Here is a 21,585-nt window from a genome sequence, read left to right on the forward strand (position 1 = left end):
TACAATGGAATAAGATTTTCTCTTTTTTTTTTCTTTTTAGTAATATTTATTATTTCTTTTATGATGAATTTTCATTTTTAATTCCTTTATTTTATTATAAAGTATTACTGAAAAAATATGATAGAAATAAGGAAAAATTATACATAAATATAATTAAGAAAAAAAAAATTCTTTTTATCTTAAACACAATGAAAAATGAAAATATGCAAGTTCTTGAAATGAATTAAATGGTATGCTAACTTTTTAAGTGACTATCGAATAACTTTATAATTGATATGTAATTTAAAAAAAATGAATGAAAAAATTTTCATTTTATTATCCATTAAAAATGATCAAGACTAAACCAAAAAATGGAAGTTTTCATAATTATTCTCCTTTGTTTTTTCTCTTTAGATTCTTTAAATAATGTATTTTTTTTTTTTTTTAATCAAATTTAAGAATTAAAATAAAAAAAAATTACATCTCATTTTAAATTATGTTAGTATATATATATTCATACTCGATATTTTAAATAAGAATAAAAAAAAAATTGTTTAAAATAATAAAAAATTTTATATAATGCTATATATTAAAATTGAATATACTAATATAAATTGTGTGCATAAAATATGTTTTTATAAAACTTATTTTTCTTTTAAAAAATAAAAATATTATTCTCTTAAATTCTTCTTCGTGTGTGTTTTTTTATATGTTTACAGATTTTTTTTTTTTTGATCATAATTTTTAGTGTGCATATAAAATAAAATGGTAATGTTTTTTTTTTTTGCACATTAAAGAATACTATAAATTTTTTTTTAATACATCATTGAATTGTTTATATATATAATTAATATTATTATTTCATGTTATTCTTAACATCATGTACTTAAAAATATATTAATGTTCATATATTTTTTTGCCTATATATATTTTATAAATGCGAATAAAATAAAAAAATACAAATTTATACCTTAAAAAAAAAAAAAAAAAAATTTTTAAAGTTTCTTAATATATGATAAATATATTAATGCAAAAGAAATTTACGCATAAATTCGCAAAATTTTCAAAATTTTTTCTTTTTTTTTTCATTTTTTTTTTTTCATTTTTTTTTTTTTCATTTTTTTTCTTTTTTTCATTTTTTTTTTCAGATTTTTTTTTTATTTTGCACTATTTATATTTTTTCATAATTCTTTTTTTTTTCTTTGTTAAATTTTTTTATTACTTTTTTGAAACATTTGGAATTATATTATTTATATATACATATATTATTTATATATAAATTTTATTTTATTTTTTTTTGTCCTTCAAGAATATCTTATTTTTTAAAACAATTCTATAAATGTAAGGAATTTTTTTTAAAATGTTAAAGAAAAAAAAAAAAAAAAACGAAAATATATTTACATAATCATTTTTGACTTGTTAAAATATAAAAATGGATTATATTCAACATATGAGCGTAAAAAAAGTGATTCATGAGAATAAACTCAACTTTACGTTCTCTGATTTTTTAATTAATCAAGATAAATACAAAATTTACAACGAAATAAACAATAAAGCGGATTATTTTAGTTTAAAATATGCATACACTAGGAAAAAAATAGTTTACTTAATTATTATTTACATAATAAATAAAAAAAATAGTGAAATAAAAAAATGTAATAATCTAAAAAGTAGGCATATAACATTATTATTATTATTATTATATGGAATCAATAAAAATAATAAATTGAAAATAAATATTAATAGAGAAAATGTATTAAAAAAGAATGAAAATGATTTTCAATATTTGAAAACAAATGTAAATTCTTTACTCAAGAATGATAATAATTTTTTAAAAAATGGAAAAGATGAAAATTTCTTTTTTTCTAGAAAGATTAAGTATATAAAAATAAAAAAAAAATTGCATAAGAAACAGAAAAAAAAATATATAAATTTAATAAAGAAAAGTTATTCATGTAAGGGAAATGTTGCAGATAAATGTAAAAATTTAATGTTCTATATAATATCAATAATAAAAAAAAAATATAACAAATATTTAGTTATTTTTTGGAATATTCAAAATATTAATAAATATATAAAGTCAAATAATGCATGTAACTATAATTTAAAACATTTTTTTTTAAAAAAAAAGTTTCAGGAATTATTACAAATTATTTTTTATTATTCAAAAATATATTCATATAAAGAAATATATTTTTATTTGAAATTTTTTATATTTAATAAAGATATTGCTGGTAAAAAATGTCTTCTATATATTAACGATTTTCAATTCAAAAGAAAAAACATAATTATCCTGGATAAAATTAATATATTATTATTAAGAAATGATTTTAAGGATTTTATTTTATCAAATTGTAAGTACATGAACATTAAAAAATCAATGAGTTATTCAAACTTAATTTATTATATTATTGAAGAGGAATTTTTTTTTAAATTAAGATTTAATAAACCTTTACATATATGTTCAGAATATTTTAAAAATTGTTATTATTTTATTTTAAAGTGTTTACTTCAAAACAGTATAAATATTTACACTTATTATAAAAGAATGAAAATTAAGAAATTTTTTAGAAAATTGCAGAAAATTAATAAGAATAATAGTATAACAGTGTTTGAATGTGTTTATAATTTATATTGTCTTTACTATATTTTTATTAATTCTTTATTACTTAAATATATGTTTTGTAACTTGTCAGGAATAACTATAATATTTATACATTTTTATAAAGAAAACTTTTTTATTATATTAAGTAATAGCAAAATAGACGATAATTATCAAATTAATGTTATAGATACTACAACTAATAATATTAATTATATTAATAATTTTAATAAGAATAAATTTTATGAATTAAATAAAAAAATCTATCTCAATAATAAAATTTATATACATATCATATTATACAACAAAACATGTGTAAATAGGTTATCTTCAATGAACAATATGTTTACTTTAAAAAAAAGGAATGATAATTGTTATTCAAATTATTTATTTTATATGAGTGTATACGCTAAATTACAAAAATATGTAAATAAAATAATTTACATAATACCAAATGATTTCCGAAAAAAAATATTTTATTTATATATTTATGCTACTATGTTGTCAATATGTATTTATTTGACGAATAATTTACTAATAATACAAAACTATAATAAATATAATAACCAGGTTTCTTTGATTATATATATAATAACGGCACTTAAATTATATATCAATTCTCTATTTTTAATTTTATTATATATATATGTGACTAGAGAATATTTAAAATTTATTATATTGCTTCGAAATATATTAATATATTCTAACATAAATAATATAATTTATAATATATATGGGGAGAATTTTTTGTCATGTATGATATATTTTGTTGCTAATTGTATCATAATTATGATGATTAGTTACATAAATGTGAGAAATTTAATAGCTTTTGTTACTTTTTTTTTGTTTTTGAATGCAGTGTTATTTTCATATTTTGTAAATGATTTTATAAATAATAATTTACTGTTTAAAAAAAAAAAAAAATATTATATTTTAAGTAATTTAAAACATTTTTATTTTACATTCATTAATATTACATATATTAGTGCCATTACTAAAATTAGTGTTCTTTGTGTTTCTATTTTATCTAAAATATGTGACTGGTTTTATATTATGTATAGAACAAATAATTCTGTGAATTGTGCTAAATTAGTAATTTATTGCATGTTAAAAAAAATTTTTTTAGTGATTTATTTGATTTCCGTCTTTTTATATGATTACTTATTAATGTATATAAATAAAAAGAAAGATATTTTACATATTTCTTTTCATAAACAAAAAAAAAATCCTTTTACATTTATTTATGAAATTGTAAATGAATATGTCAGCAATTTTTGTAATTTTAACGTTTTACATTTTATTATCAATACAATAAATTTAATCATTAGACATATTTGTAATGATAATTATAGTATAGTTAGAAATTATATAATTGATTATATTGTTGTATATTTGTTAACTCGTTTTTATTTATTTATGCTACATTTTTTATTTTATGGAAGAGGATATATCAAAATATGCAATAATACTAAACAGTTAAAAAAAAATGGTAAATTGTATGGATACTTTCTGATAAAAGTAGGTCATGTGGGGATAATAAAGAAAAATATGAGCAATATCAATGAGTACATTAATCAAGCAAATTCATTTATAAATTATGAAAAACTATGCCGAATAAATTATGATGATGATAAAATCAGGATGCTTATTAATGCATTAATAAAAAAGGAAATTACATATTTTATGTATATATATTATAACATAATAAAACAAAGAAATCACAAAGTTAACTTAATGTATATTAAGATTCATAATAATAAAAGTATTAGAAAAATACATAGTACCAATCTAGAAGTCAATAATAAGTTTAATACTATTACTACGGTTTTAAAGTTAAAACAAAGAAATAATCGTATTAATAATATTTTTACTTTTAAGAATAATGATATAAATTATGTTACAGCACTGTTGAAAATATCATATTACACTATGTGTATAGAATTAATGAATTTGTCTCTTTATTTCATATTAACTTCAATGTATAAAATATGTATCTTTTTTCCTTTTATTGTTTACAACATATTAATTTCTTTTATGTATTTAAGTGCATTAAACATGGTAAAAATTTTTGTTATATTAGCAAGTATAATAAATAACAAGAAATACAATATTAAAAAAGAAAAATTAGAAATACTCAATAAAATGGGACGAAAAATCAAAGAAATAGACTTTTATAAAAATAAAAGTGACAAAAAAAGTTATAAATCTTCAAAAAATGGATTAATTAAAATGAAAATCAACAAAAATAAAAAGGATAAGAATAGAAATATGTATTTATTTCCATTTTCAACATTAAAAAATACGATTTTTTTAGATGGGTTTTGTTCAAAAATGTCTGTTTATAAAAATAAAAGAAAAGAGAAAACATCAAGAACAAATTATTTTATTTCATCATTTATAGATGTATTAAATTATATTAATTATAAATATATTATTTTTTTATTTTATAGTGAATATGAATATTTTAAAAATAGTCTTTATTACATTGCTAAGGAAAATATAAAAAAGGGAAGTAATAAAGAAAACAATTTTTATGAACTATTTGATTTTAAGTTGAAAAAAATTGAAAAGAAAAAAATGAACGAGAAAAGTAATGAAAATGGTCATAGTAATTATAGAGATAATGATGATGATAATAATAACAGTGAAACCACTGATAATAATAGAGTTAATAGAAATGAAAGTATTCAGCAAAATAGTAACAATGATAATGATAATATATATAATGACAATAATACTATTAATAATAATGATAAATTTAATAATAATCAAGAAGGTGAAGGGAGAGATGATGATAAGGATGAAAGAAAAGATGATGATGATGATGATGAAGATGATGAAGATGAAGATACAGGAGAAAATAATGACAATTTTATGGAGAATGAAGATAATAAAAGAAAAAGAAAAAAGAAAAAAAATAAATTGAATGATAAAAGTAGAAATATAAATAAATTGAATAATGCAAAGAAAAATAAAAAAAACAGTGACATTTTGAATGCAAAAAATAATGGAAATAATATTTTAAGAAATAATTTTTACAATATAAAAAATTCTAATTATTTAAATAAGATTGGAAACATGAATAATCCAGTTTTATTAAATAGTAATATAAAAGAAAATTTTTTGAATGATAACTTAGGTAAATCAAATATACAGATAAGTAATTATCCGAATAAAATGAATCATCAAATTAGCAACCAAATGAATAATCATATAAATAATCAAATGAGTAATCAGATGAATAACCAGATGAATAATCAAATAAATAATCAAGTGAATAATCAAATAAATAATCAAATGAAAAGCCAAATAAATAATCAAATAAATAATCAAATGAGTAACCAGATGAATAATCATATAAATAATCAAATGAGTAATCAGATGAATAATCAGTTGGGTAATAATAATTTTAATATGTATTTAAATAATAGAGTAAATATTCCATATATACCAAGTTGTGTTAATCAAAACAATCAAATTTCTCTTAATATTAATAACCCAATGAATAATAATATTATAAATCCAATGAATAAAACATTAAATCAGCAGATAAATAAAATTAACAATCCTTTTAGAAATAATATCATGAAAAATAGCTTTAATCAAATGAATAGAATGATGAATAATCCGGTAAACACACCAATTCCTAATAATGCAAACAGTAATATGAACAATTTTAATATTCATTTAAATCATCAGAAAACAAATAATGCTAATAGTCATATGAACAACAAATTAAATTACCATGTGAGCAATCAAATGAATGGTAATATATCTGGTAGTATGAACAGTCAATTAAATAGTTCAATAAATAATATAGCCAATCCTTTAAATAACAATTTAAACATTCATATGGATAACAAAAAAAAAGGCAATTTAAATATTCAATTAAATAATCCACTAAATAATCAATTAAATAGCTCTATAACGAATAAAATGGGAAATCAGCTGAATAATCAAATAAGCAATCAAATGGGCAGTCAAATGAGTAGTCAAATGAGCAATCAAATGAGCAGTCAAATGAGCAGTCAAATGAGCAATCAAATGAACTGTCAAATGAACAATCAAATGAATAGTCAAATTAACAGTCAAATGAATAGTCAAATTAACAATCAAATGAATGTCAGTAACAAATTAAGCACTGTTGTAAATAATAAAAATAATAATATCAATATGCATTTAAATAATCACACGATTAATCAGATGAATAATTATATGAATACAAATATAAACAGAAACCCAATACCTAGTAATATAATGAATAAGGGAATTCTGCAGAATTCTATGAATAAAAATAAATTGAAAGATAATGTGATTAATAACAATATGTTCAGAAATAATAACATGCTACATGATAATTTAATTAATAATAAAATATCGCAAAATAATATGATTCCCAATAATCTAATAAAAAACAACATAAGAAGCAATAACATGTTAAATATGAATATAATAAATCCAAATTTCATCAATATAAACAATATGAAACATCCTACGGATAATTATCCTGTAAATAAAATAGTTGTGAATAATAATATTATAAATAGAGAAATTAATCCCATTAATAATAATTTTGGTTTAATAAATTATGTAAATAAAAATAATTTTATGAATAAAAATATAAAGAATGTTAAAATTGAAAATTATGCATATGACCAGTTTTTAATGAACAATGAGCAAATGCCTAGAATTGATCACTCTAGTATAAATAACAGTAATTCCAAAAAATTATTAAACAGTAATATGAATAATGAGAAAGTTCTTAAAAAAAATTACTTTGTAATTGAAAACAATAATATATGCGGATACCAAAACAAAAATAATTCTGCATATAATAGCAATACCAATAGTAAAAAAAAAAGTAAAAATGATTTAAAACATATGAAAGATGATGATTTAAACAATAATCAAAATTTGAGAAGCATAAAAATTAATTGGAGTAAGTACGACAATATTTTTAAAAAAATAAAATTAGAAAAAAATTATGACTGGTTCATAGATAAAAATGAAGATGATGAATGTGATGATGATATTGATGATAAATCAAATGAAGATGAGAAAAGCTTTCCTCTTTTTAATGATGCATTAAATATAAACTTTAAAATTTTCTTTCGCGATTACAATGATATTTTAAATAAATTAAATTTAATTAAATTAAACGATAAGCACAATTTTAAAAATAATAGTTATTCTCAGTTATATGAAGATATTTTTTTAACTATAGAAAAATTTTTAGATATATCACAATTAAAGTTTGATAATAATTTTACGCACACGAATTTTTATAACAACTGGTTGAATTATAATTGTAGCAATAGTAAAAATAATAAAGAAAAATCTAACTTTTTTAAAAGTGTATCAATGAGTGCAAATAATAGTATTTTCTTTGATACACTACTGAAAAAAAAGAAGGAATTTAATGAAAATTGTAAAAAAAATAATGGTTATGATATTTCAACTCAAAATAATTGTACTCTTAATTCCAATGAAGAAAAGTATAATAATTTCATATCTAATAATTCAACATTAGTTTCAAAAAATAATAATATAAGCTATAATAACATTCAAAATAATGATACATTAAATGATAGTTCAAACGAAAATACTCATTTTATTGGAAATGTATTAAGTCTTCCTAAAACAAAAAGCTACAATGAACATAAAAATGCAACAAGTCAGAATTCGCTTATCGAAAAAATTTTATCAAAAAAATACAGGACATATTCTATAAATGAATTTTTAAATGTAGAATTGAACAATGATTTACAGGAATTAGTGAACATGTATAAAAAAAATTTATGTCATAATATGCAAACAGTATTAAAAAAAAAAAAGAAATATGAAAGGAATTATTATCATTGGTATAGAAACAATTTACGAATGCAAGTAAATAGAGATTATGTTAAAATAAGAAAGCATAAATTATTCAAAAAAAAAAGTAAGAAAAAGAAAAAGTTGATAAACAAAAATAAGAAATCTATTAATGGTGAAATTATACCAAATAAAGAATTAAAGAATAATACATTATTAGAGACAGAAAATAGTCATACATTGAATAATATTAATGATCATGAAATGAGAAAAGTATCAAATGAAAATTTAGATAAACCTCTTTTCTCATGTCATTTAGGAGTTTCAAAGAATGAAAAACTTGATGGCCAAGTTAATCAAAATTGTATGTTAAAAGTAAAAGAAGAAATTGTAAATGATAATACAAAGGATAATATTAATAATAATAAAGTTTATGAAAATAATTTAAATGATAAACTTATTGATAAAAAAGAGGAACTGCATCAGGTCAATATATATCAAGAAAATGCTAATTCTGTTAAAATAAAAATGACAGAAGACAAACTATATGTAAAAGATAAAAAAGAAGTAGATAAAATAGATAATATAAATAAGTGCGAGAAAAAAAATAATAATTTAAATGATTTAAAAAATTCTGAATATAAACAAAAAGGATGTTTAGTAAATAATTCAAATCATAGCGATAATTATAGTCACAAAAATAATAATCAGAATATTGATAATGATAGTAAGGAAGTTGAGAGCCTTAATGATATTGCACATGAATTTATTGAGAGTGATTCAAAAGAGGCTACATGTGGAAATGTAAAATTAAATATAAATGATTCTGATTTAAATGATTATATAAAAAAGGATGGCTGTGATATAAATGTATTTATTGAAAAGGAATGTATTCAAATGAAATTAGATAAGAAAATGGAACCTAAAAGAATAAAAAGAGTAAAACATAAATTATTTAATGAATCTCGAAATTTATCAAGTATTAGGCTTTATAAAAAAATGGAGGATGAGAGAAGAATTAAAAAAAGAAGAAAATACAATATGAAATACAAAACAAATGCAATAATTGATTTTGGAGATAAAATTGTGTGGGTATCTTTTGAATTTAATAATTTGGAAATGCTAAAAAAAATGATAAGAAATAATATGTTATGTTCAAATTATTTGAGTGGCATTCACAACATGAATGAATCAGAATTTAAATTAGAAAAAATGCTAACTGATGAAATGCGAAAGTATAAAAATGTAAAAATAAAATTTTACAAATTTTTAAGTTATTATGATTTTGTTTTTTTAAGAAATAGATTAAATTTCATTAAAATTAAATATAGAAAAAAAAATAAGAATGAAGAAAATAAATTAAGTTACAATAATATTCAAGATTATGATTCAAATATATTGGATAATGGAAAATTATTGATTATGAATAAAACTCATATTAATGATAAGATGAAAAAAAATAATGAAAATAAGAACGAAATTGAAAATGATAATATAAAAAGGTATAAAAACAGTCAAGAATTATTAAATATAAAAAATGATATTCCTATAAATATTGGTACTACGAATAGTACTTTCAATAATAATGATAAACTAAATATTAAACGGAAAGGATATGATGTTTTGGATAAGGAAGAAAAATTAAGCATTATAAGTAACGAAGAATTTGAAGAAGGTAGAGAAAATTTTAATATAAATGAGAGGAAAAGAAAAAAGGATGAAAATAATGGTAATAAACAAAAGGTAATGGTAAAAAGAGAAAAAGAGGATGAAGAAAGCATATATAATAATAAAATTATAAAAGATAACTCCTACATATCCTCTTATAATAATAAAAATAATGAGGATGAAATAGATAATTTTAAAAAAGAAATAGGAAATAAAAATAAAAAAATGAAAAAAAATATAAAAAAAACGAAATTGTACAAGAACCTACTATTATTCCCTTTAATAGATAAAAAAAAAATAAGTTCCTATATTAATGTCAATTTAAATGTAGATATAAAAAAGGAAATAATTGAAAATGATAAAGTAAGTGAAAAAGAAATAAATCTTGTTAACAAATACTTAAATAAAAGTTTGAAAATGGAAAAAAATGAATATTCTAAGATAGGTACATATGAAAATTATGATAACTTAAATAATAAAAATGGAAACGATAAATACAATTATAATGATGTTGTTCTAATTGATAACTGCTTATGGCCTAATAACCCAACTTTATTTAATATTTTTGAAAAATATTATTTACTACTAAAAATGCAAAAATATATTTTGCAGTATAAGCACTTTTCAAAAAATAATATAAAAAAAAAAATAAATTCTGAATCTAATAATGAAATTTACTCAAGTTCGAATTCCTTAAATTTTTCTTCAATGAGCAATTACAAGAGTAAAAAAAAACATGTAAAAGCCAAAAATGAAAAATTAAATGAAGAAAATATTATATCTTCAAATTTTAATAATGATATAAGAAGCTCAGATACAAGTACAGATAACGTTAACGAAAAAAAAAAAATAATTACAAGAGTAGATTTTGACTATAATGATAATATATATTATAAAGATGATATCAATAAAAGTAACAGTAATATAAATGGTTTAAAAATGGATACTGTAAAAATGATGTATAGTGATTCTAGTAATTTCCTAAATATGAGGAGTGATATAGAGGATAGAAATATCAAATTAAAAACGGAAAAAAAACTACAAAGAAATAATAAATTATTATATACAATTGATGGATATGCTAAGTTAGATGAAAATAGTAGTAAATATTTAGAAGAGGTTGAAGAGGATGAAGATAAAGAAAATTTTAATAAAGATGAATTAGAAGAAATAAAAAATGAAAAAAAATTGCAAAGAGTAAAAAATGAAGAACAGATAAAAAATAACCATTTTTTTGATAATGATGAAGCAGATATTAATATAAAAAAAAAAGATAGAGATATATTTTTATATAATTCTATTAGAAACAAAATACCTAATGATCGATTGCAAAACGAAAATGTGCATTTTAATTTGAAAAAAGACTTAAAGTTATGTAAAAGTTCAAGAATAAATAGTAAAGCTAATAATAAAAAATATTCATTATCGCCGTTAATAAATAAAAGAGAACAAAATCCTTTAGAGAATTATGATGAAAATGGAAAGAAGAAGAGAGGAAGAAAAAAAGGAAAAAAAAGAGGTAGAAAAAAAGGAGTAAAAAATAAGAATAAGTTATTGGATGAAAAAAATGAAAGTAAAAAAAATAAATTATTAGGTGATGAAGAGGAAGAAGATTATGATGATGAAGATGAAATAGATAAAGAAAATGAAAAAAATAAAATGGATGATGAAGAAAATGAAATGATAGATAATGATGTTGTACCAATTGATAAAGATATTATAATAGATTTGTTGTGTGAGGAAGAAAAATTAATAGAGAGTTATATTAAAAATTCCCAATTTGTTGATAAAAATTTAGTATGTTTATTAATTTACATGAATAATATACAAAAAAAATTAAGTAGTATATGCAATAAGTTATTAAAAAAAGTTATAAAGGAAAACAAAACACCAATTCGCATTAGTGATAATATAGAAAAAAGTGAAGAAATAATTTATAAATATATCATGTTTGAGAGATGGAATCAATTAAGATATTCCTTGTTGTATAATATTAATTTAATTAACAATAAAATTAATAAATCAGAAAATAATCAAGCCATTTATAAGAATATAAATATTAAATCAATATTTGATTTGCATCAATTTTCTTATAAATATAAAAAACAGAAAATCCCATCTTTTGAATATAGTGTTTTTTTAAAATACAAATTTCATAAACAAAGTAGAAATACATTTTTTAATGATAGTTTTTCATATTCTAATTGCAATGAAGCAGCATTTATTAATGATGAAGAAAATTTCTGCGGATTTTCTAATAATAATGATTTAAATATAACACCAGTTTTTTCGTACTGTTGTGTGTGTTTCAACGATGATTATAATAGTATGCAAATAAATGAACAAAATGAAAATTTAAAAACATTTTCTAGAAGCAATTCTATAAAAAATACTACTACTAATTTAGAAAATAAAAATGAGAAAGTAAATACAAAAAATAAAACAGACAAAAATGCTAATAAAATTAATTTACATATAAAAAATGAAAACTGTATTAAAAAGGAAGAAAATAAATTAAATTCAGAGAATAATATATTAGATATAAACAATAATACTAACAATAATAAAGTTAATAGCTTGCCAAGTAATAATAATGAAGCAAATGTAAATCAAGTGAAAGACAGTAGCATATCAAACGATGCTAACAATAATAATGATAAAAATACAAGTAATATTGATTTATCTATTATAGAAAAAAATGTAAAAAATAATAGAAATCTGATGCTAAGATGCAGCAGATGTTATATACATGTTCATAAGTTTTGTTATATTTCAACAAAAAAATCAGATGAAAATATTCTCAGTAACACTCAGAATAATGTTTCTGTAAATAATAATGAATGGCTGTGTCAAAGGTGTGAATTTGAAAAAAAATCCTTAGGTAATAATTATTTATATTTATTTGATAATAATGTTAAGTGCTACATATGCATAGAAAGAGGAGGAGCTTTTATTCAAATGAGCAGTAATATATTTGTTCATACATTTTGTGCATTGTTTTGTGTTCCTGATTTATTAATTAATACAAACGTAAATTTGGAAAATTTTGATGAATTTTTAAAATTAAATAACTTATCTTTAACTCAAGAAATATTTTCTAAATTAAAAAAAAGAAAAAGAAAATCACTGAAGAAAAATAAGGAAGTACAGGAATTAACAATTGAATCAGATAAAAATAAAATAAGACATGATGAAGAAGAAAAGGAAAATGAAACAAAGGAAGAAACAAATAAGGAAGAGAAAAAAAATAATGTTGATAAGGAAATGTTAAAATTAAAATATGAAATGTATGATACTAAAAAAACTAACAAAAATATTTCATCATCTTCATCTACCATATTAAAGAAAGAAAATACAACTGGTAATAAATTACATGAAGAAAATGATTCTTTTAAAAATGCAAATATAATAAATGATGGTAATATTCCTAGTAGTAATGAAAATGATAATTACTTAATTAAAAGTAATAAATTCGCATCAAATGACTTGAAGTTAAACATAAAGGAAGTAAAAAAAAATAAAGATGATGAGACATCTCAGGATAAGGATAAGGATAAGGATAAGGATAAGGATAAAGATAAAGATAATTATGTTTCAAATTTTAACTATACAAAAAACAATATTTCTGAAAACAAAACTACTAATAATGTTAATTTAGGAGAGAAAAATAAAAATAAAATAAAATATGCCTTAGTCAATGATTATTCTAATAATAGCAAAACTGAGAAAAAAAATGAGGAAATAAAAGTTATAAAAAAAAGAGATGCAAAAATTTATGATTTTTTTACATTTATAAAAAAAGAAGATAAAAAGAGATTTAATGAAAGTTCCCATGGTTTTGATAATTCAAAAAAAAAAAAAAAAAAAACTAATAATAATGAAAGGTTGGATGATGAAATAAATAACATACTAATTGATGAAAAATCTAAAAAATATGTTCATGATATAAATAATAAGGATAATAAAAATCATTTTACTGAAAAGAATAAAGAGAATACCAAAGAAATATATAATTATGACAAAAATGAAATCAAAAAGGAACATAATGATTGTGATAAAAAAGAAAAGAAAAAAGATATAATTGATAAAGAAGATGAAGCTACATTAATAAATCATGATAAAAAAGAAATTTGCAAAAATAATCAAGATATTGATGATAATAAAATACTTGATAAAAATGTTAACATAAATTCAGATATAGATGAAAATTCTTCACATGCATCTTCTTCTTTTTTTTCAAGTTCATTGTACTCAATATCTACTTTATCAGATAAATATGATGCAAAATTAAATATCAGAAAAAAAAATAAATTGGAAATATTTAATTATATAGAAAATCCATATCTTTTAAGTGGTTATCAAAATGAAAATATTAGATGTGATGTATGTTTAAAAGCAAAAGGAATATTTTTAAAATGCCAGAATATAAAATGTAAAAAGTATATTCATCCTTTATGTGCATTTATGTGTGGATTATATATAAAATGTAAAAATTCTAATAAAAAATTTCTCAAGTTTAAAAATAAAATAGACTATTGTTTTCCTCGTATTTTTTTCTTTATTAAATGTATTAGTCATTCAATAAAAAAATATGGTGTATTAAATATATATGATCAGATAATTAAAAGAAGAACAAAATATTTAAATAGAGATTTGTATCCCAACATATATGAAAATAATAAAAAAGAGAGAAAGCAAAAAAGTTCCCTAAAATATAAAATACGTAATAATTCAAATAATAATAAAAAAAGTGATATATATGAAATTTTAGCTTTTAATTTTAATTATTTAGATCCTTATCAATATAATTTTTTTCTTCTTCCTTCAATTGATCATATAAAAAATAATATTTGTTTGGTTTGCTTTACATCTCATAATAAAAAACAATTATTGTATTGTAAATATTGCAATATATGCGTTCATAAAAAGTGCTATTTAGTTGATTCCAGCTTTATTGAATATCAGTTTTATAAAAAGAAAAAAAAAGTATACACATTTTTAATACATAATAAGGAACAAAAAGTTAAACACATAATTGATCAAATAAAAGTGAAAAAAGAATCTATTATAAATTTACTTCATGATAAAAATGGTAATGATTATAATGATGATATAAAAGATTCTGAAATATTATTACCTTATAAAAAATCTAATTATTTTATTAAACATGTATCAAACGAAGAAGTAAAAAATGAGAAAAATGCATATATTACTGAATCTAATATAACTAATTGTGATGAGAAAAATACAAATAATAATCAGAAAAATGATTCTAAGAAAAATAATACTCTTGAATCAAATAGTAAAGTTGATGTAAATGAAAATTATTTGGATAATACAGAGAATGTAAAGGATAATGATACAAACAATGGCATAGCTGTAATAAATCATGAAATTAGATGTAGTAAAATTAATAAAAATGAAAATAAAAATAAAGAGATTAATAATAATACTACTGACAATGATAATAATATTATGAATGATAAAATGAGTTGCGAAAAAAAGTTTGAATGCTCTAAAATAATAAGACAATTAATACAAAATGAAATAAATAATTGTTTATATGCTGCAGAAAATTATAAAAATATTGAATTTATTTATAAATTAAAAGAGTTCAGTAAAATAGATAATTGTTTTAAATTATGTGATAAATACATAAACGATGAAGAAAAATGTTTAACTGACTTAGATGATATTGAAGAAAAAAAATTATTTGTTTGTGATCTTTGCTCAAATAATTATAATTATGAGAATGTAAACTGTATATTATGTAGCAGGAGAGGTGGTGCAATAAAAATTGTAAAAGTTAATGATTATATGAAACTTGATAAAAATAAAAATAAAAAAAATAATTTTATAAAAAATGAAAAGGATTTTATCTTTGTTCATATGCAATGTGCTTTGTTTGCTCCTCAAATAATTATTCAAGATATTAGTGAAGAGTATTATCAGTATTATAATTATGACAATTTTCCTTTGAATGAACATAATGAAGAGGAAATTTTGATAGAAAAAAATTTTTTATCAGATTCAGAAATTCAGGTTTTAAATGAAGAATATTATTATGATGAAAAACAGAATTTACTTAATGAATTTTTTTATAAGCAATCATATATTAATTATAAAAACAGTGGGAAAAAATTCATTGATAAGAAAAATTCTACTAATGCAATTAAAGATGATAATATTTATAAAAAATTTTCATTTAATTTTAATAAAAGAAATGGAAAAGAAGAAAATAAAGAAAAAGAAATTTCAAATGATGTACATGATTCGACTAGTTTAGAAAAAACTATGTCAAATAATATTATGGAAAATCGATTAATGAATTGTGTTAAAAATAATCATAATAATAACGAAGAATTAAAAAAAACAAATAAATTAAATTTTGATATAACTAATGATAGTGAAATAAATTTTTCTAATTCTAAAAAGGAAAACACTTACGATGATACTTGTATAAATAATCAAGAAGGCATTACTTCTAATGAAAATGAGCATGAGAATGAAGATAAAAGTATTCAAGAAAAAAGTTATATGAACAATAGAAACAGTAACACTCTATTTGACAATTATAATAAAATAAAAGAAAATAATTTTGCTTTAAATAAAATGGAGAAATATACAAAAAAAATAAAAAAAAATAAGCAATTAATAGCTCTTAATAAATATAAAAATATGAATGATATGAATAAAAGGACATCTTATAACAAAAAGACGAACTTGTATTATTATAACCTGAATAGAAAAAAAAATAATTACAAAATAATAATTAAAGATAAATTAAAAAAGCATTTAAATAAAAATACTTGTTATATTTGCAATTTAACTTACGGATATACTCAAAAATGTGTAGAAAATACTTGTACGAATTACTTTCATATATCATGTGCTCATATTCATAAATTATTTTTTGAATTTGATTATAACTTTTTTAAGGTGCACCCTAATGCACCACATGCTGATTTTGCAAAAACACCAAGTTCTATTATATTCTGTGAGCATCATTCTAAAATTAGAAGAAAAGTAAAACCTTCTATCAAATTATTTTCTAAGTTAAGATCTTTCCTTGAGCTCGCTCGTATCATAGTAGATCAAATGAAAAAAAGAGAAGACATAAAAAACTCTTGGATAAAAGATAAATATAAAAATGATATTTCAAAAAATGATGGAAATACTATGAAAAAATTACAAGATAATATGCATTTTAAAGAAAATGATAAAAAACATGATACTGTGAGAAGTAAGGATAATATAGGTAATAACAATATTTTAAATAATAATATTCAAGATTATGATTTAAAAAATAAACTAAACTTAAATAATAAGGATTTTTCAAAAGATTCACAAAATTTGGATTTTCGTTCTACCAATGGCGATTGTAATTTATTAAATAAAAATGATATATACAATAACGATACATTTAATAATATCCCGCATCAGAAAAAAGAGATAGATATTAATAAACAGAAAGAAGGAATGAAAATGGATAATATTGATAATAACAGCAAAATATTATTATCATCATCATTATCTCATAATTTCTCAAAAAATGAAAATTTTCAAAATGATACATTAAATAAACAAATGGTGAATAGTAAATCTAGTGATCAAGAATATAAAAAAAATGAAGAAGATGATATTAAAAAGAAAGAAAATGATATATATGATGATGACTACGATGATGAATATAAGGACGACGATGACGAAGACGACGATGATGATGACGATGATGATGATTATGATGTTGATGAAGATGAAGATGATAATGATGAAGATGACAATGAAGATGATTACTATAATGATGAATATTATGAGGAATCTGAGGAAAAGAAAAATTATAAAAATAATATAGTTAGAAATTCAGATAAAATAGAAGAGAAAAATAAAATTGTTCAAAATAATGATATAAAGGACCTAGATTAAAGTTAATTTAGTTGTAGAGATGAAGATGGGAAAAATGAAAAGCAGAAAAGTTAGTATATACAATAAAATAAAAAAGTATTAAAAATATATATATATATATATAAATTATCTTTATTTTGTTATTACAAAAATTTTTTAAAAAAAATAAGAGATTAAAAAATTTTATAAAATACATATATGTATACATTCTTTTTTACATTTGTTATTCTTGTGAATGTCAAAAAAAAAAAAATTGTGTATTAATATATATAAAATTTATTCATTGATTTTTATTGCCATTGATTTTATTTAATATTTCCTGATTGAAAAAATTATGAAAAAAATAAAATAAAATAATAATAATATATATATGTATATTAAAAAAAAATGAAAAAAAAATTATTAATTTTTGCATCATTTAAAACAATTGATTATTATTTAAGAAAACTTTTTTTTATTTTTTTTTATGTATTTTTCATTTTTTATAAAAACGCATAACCATATGTAAAAGGTTTTATCTATTTTTTTTTATTTCCTTATAAATTTTTTTTATATATAAAAATTTTAAAATATATATTATTCATTGACTTGTACTATATAAAATTAAAAAAAAAAATTATCAATTTATTTTTAAAAAAAAAGTTAAAACTATTAAAAACAATAAAAAGAACAAAACAAAATTATAAAATATTTAACATAGGCAAAGATCATAACTAAAAAAAAAAAAAAAAAAAAAAATTAAACAAATTCATATAAATATAATATTACATAATATAAAAAGATATATATATATATATATATATATATATATATATATATATATAAAGAGAAACAATAGATAAAAGAATTATGGATTTATTCAACTTCAGTATCATCGTATGTATCTGATGCATCTTCAAAAGCTTGTTTTGATGGTTGCCAAATGTGTAATGTATTATCTTCACTAATAGAAGAAATCATCTGCAAAAAAAAAAAAAAAAAGGAAATATTTATGAAGTGTTTTAAATTAGTCAATTATATATTTAATCTTATTTACCATTGAATAAGACATATTTAATGAAAAATCTAAAATATTTGAAGAATGTCCACCGTGAATAAATATAAGTTCTGGTGGACCATCTTGAGAATCTTCATAAGTTTGTTCTATTCCAATTTTATTTGTATCAAAAAAATAAATATATTTATCACATGATGAAGATGATAAAATTCCCGGTTGATATTTATCCCACTTTAATTTTATAATAGTTTCTTTTTGTGAAATAATTCTATGTAATGATTTACTTGTGCATCGAATATCCCATAAGTCTATTTCTTTATTAGTACCAGCTGTTGCAAAAATATTTTTATTATGAGGATTGATATCAATTGAATTTAAAGTAAAATTTGTTGCTTTTATTGAATTAACTAGATTTTTACTACGTATATCATATATATTTATATAACCATTTTCTGAAACTGTTAAAACATTTTTATCTTTCCAGCAACAGTCTTGTAAAGGTATGTTATTATTAAAAAATTTCATTACTGGATTAACTACTTTCTTACCAGAATTAATATCCCATATACATAAATAGGAATCATCTGCACAAGAAGAAATTAAATCATTTTCTTCATCCCACTGTAATCCCCAGCCTTGATATAAATGTCCTTTTAAGGTAATATCAAAATTTCCTATATTTTTTTTAAGTTCATTTTCTTCATATTGATAATTACCCAAATTTAAAATATTTATATTACCATCTGATGAAAAACATGCTATTACATCTGAATTTTTAGGATTACAACTTATTTTATTTATTTCACATTCATGATATATTTTATTTTTTATTTTAAAATTTTTACTGGTATCATTACAAAAATTATGTCTATAATCATTTATTTTTTCATAATAAAAGCTTGAGAAAGAAAATTGTTCACTGGGCAAACTAACCTAAAAAAAAAAATATATATATATATATATATATATATATATATATATATATATATATATAAGAGAGAGAGAGAAAAAAAAAAAAAAATGTATACAATATACACTCTATACATATTTATCTTATTTTGTTTTTTTTTTTTTACTTCTAAGATTAAAATATAATTATTTTTCTCAGTTGTATATGTCCCTAATATTAAATCTTGATAATAATAGTCTTCATCACTTCTATTAAAAAAAAAAAGAAAAGAAAAACAAATATGTGTATAATATAAAATATATATATATATACTATTCTCATTTTTTTTTTTTCTTTTAATATATATGTTTTTATTCTAACTTATAAACATTTGGTAGCCACTCAATAAATAAAGATGGCCATTCACACGTATATATCATAATAACATTGTAAAGTAAAATAGTATTATATTGCCAATATTTATAATTATCTAAATTAGAGTTCATGTAATTATGTTGCGATTCCTCATTTTGATTATTAATATCATTAAGACTACTCAGGTTGTTACCCTGTTTTTTCATTTTACTTTATTATACATGTATATATGCACAAAATATGTATCTTTATAATATATATATATATATATAAATTTGACTTAAATTTTTTTTTTTTTATGTAATTTTTCTAAATTATTTTTATTTATTAATAAGAAAAATTTATAAAATAATTATCATTTTAACTTTACAAACAGAAAAAAAATTATATTTTAATGAAAAAAATTTCTTCTGATGAAAATATCAAGATACAATAATTTACTATAAAAATAATAAAGAAAACAACGTAATAAATTAAAAAGTTAGATTCAATCTTTATTTTATTATTATCTCTATTTTTATGAATTTATATTTAAAATTAATTAATTTCATAAATGAAATATAAAAAATTATACATATACGTATATATATATATATATATATATATATATATATATATATATATTATATATATATATATAATAAATATACCTTTTAAATTGTACTAACAATATTATTAAAAAAAAAAATTAAGAAAAATATATAATATAAATTTTAAAAACTTTTAAAAATAATTTAATAAATTTAATACTTAATTTGAAAAAAATATTAATAAAAAAAAATATTGTTACTATTTTACATAAAATATAAAGATACTTGTTTAAATTAAGAATTTTAAAAATTTAAAAGTATGATATACAAAACTTTACAAATAAAAAAAAAAAAAAAAAATTAAAATATATAATAAATGAAAAATTGTTTTCCCAATAAATGGAAATGTATATTTTAAAATTATAAAAAATATACAGCAGAATAAATAAATAAATATATATATATATATATATATATATATAAAATAATTTTTTTTTGTTTTTTTTTGTTTTTTTTTGTTTTTTTTGCTCTTAATATATTCAAGTAATTTTGATTTCACTATTTAAAACGCTTTTCTTAAAACATAAAATATGAATACTTCTATTTTTATACAAAAAAATTATATATTTATTGGTTATTTCTCAAAAAAGCTTATTAAGCTTATATAAATAATTAGAATAAACAATCAAATAATTTAAAAATTAATTTTACTAATATCATAACTTTTAGAAAAAAAACTACTAAAAATTGTTATAAAGAGAAAAGAAAAAAGAAAACTAAAAAGAAATAGAAAATTTTTTGTTTAAGCTTTCAATATAAAATATCATTC

The 21,585-nt window shown here is 18.8% G+C and overlaps 2 protein-coding genes across 2 annotated transcripts; one reads left to right on the forward strand and one right to left on the reverse strand.

Annotated features, from left to right (window-relative positions):
* Positions 1-1,411: 1,411 nt before the first annotated feature.
* Positions 1,412-17,986, forward strand: PRELSG_1317700 (conserved Plasmodium protein, unknown function; the record flags this gene model as incomplete). The annotated part of the gene is made up of 1 exon (XM_028678706.1): positions 1,412-17,986. One exon carries the CDS (start codon positions 1,412-1,414, stop codon positions 17,984-17,986), a length of 16,575 nt encoding a protein of 5,524 aa, XP_028535825.1.
* An 834-nt stretch (positions 17,987-18,820) lies between these two features.
* PRELSG_1317800 (chromatin assembly factor 1 P55 subunit, putative) lies at positions 18,821-20,432 on the reverse strand (the record flags this gene model as incomplete). The annotated part of the gene is made up of 4 exons (XM_028678707.1): positions 18,821-18,925; positions 19,002-19,895; positions 20,039-20,120; positions 20,233-20,432. 4 exons carry the CDS (start codon positions 20,430-20,432, stop codon positions 18,821-18,823), a joined length of 1,281 nt encoding a protein of 426 aa, XP_028535826.1.
* Positions 20,433-21,585: the final 1,153 nt, after the last annotated feature.

This window comes from Plasmodium relictum (genome assembly GCF_900005765.1).
Source record: "Plasmodium relictum strain SGS1 genome assembly, chromosome: 13".
Lineage (NCBI taxonomy): Eukaryota > Apicomplexa > Aconoidasida > Haemosporida > Plasmodiidae > Plasmodium > Plasmodium relictum.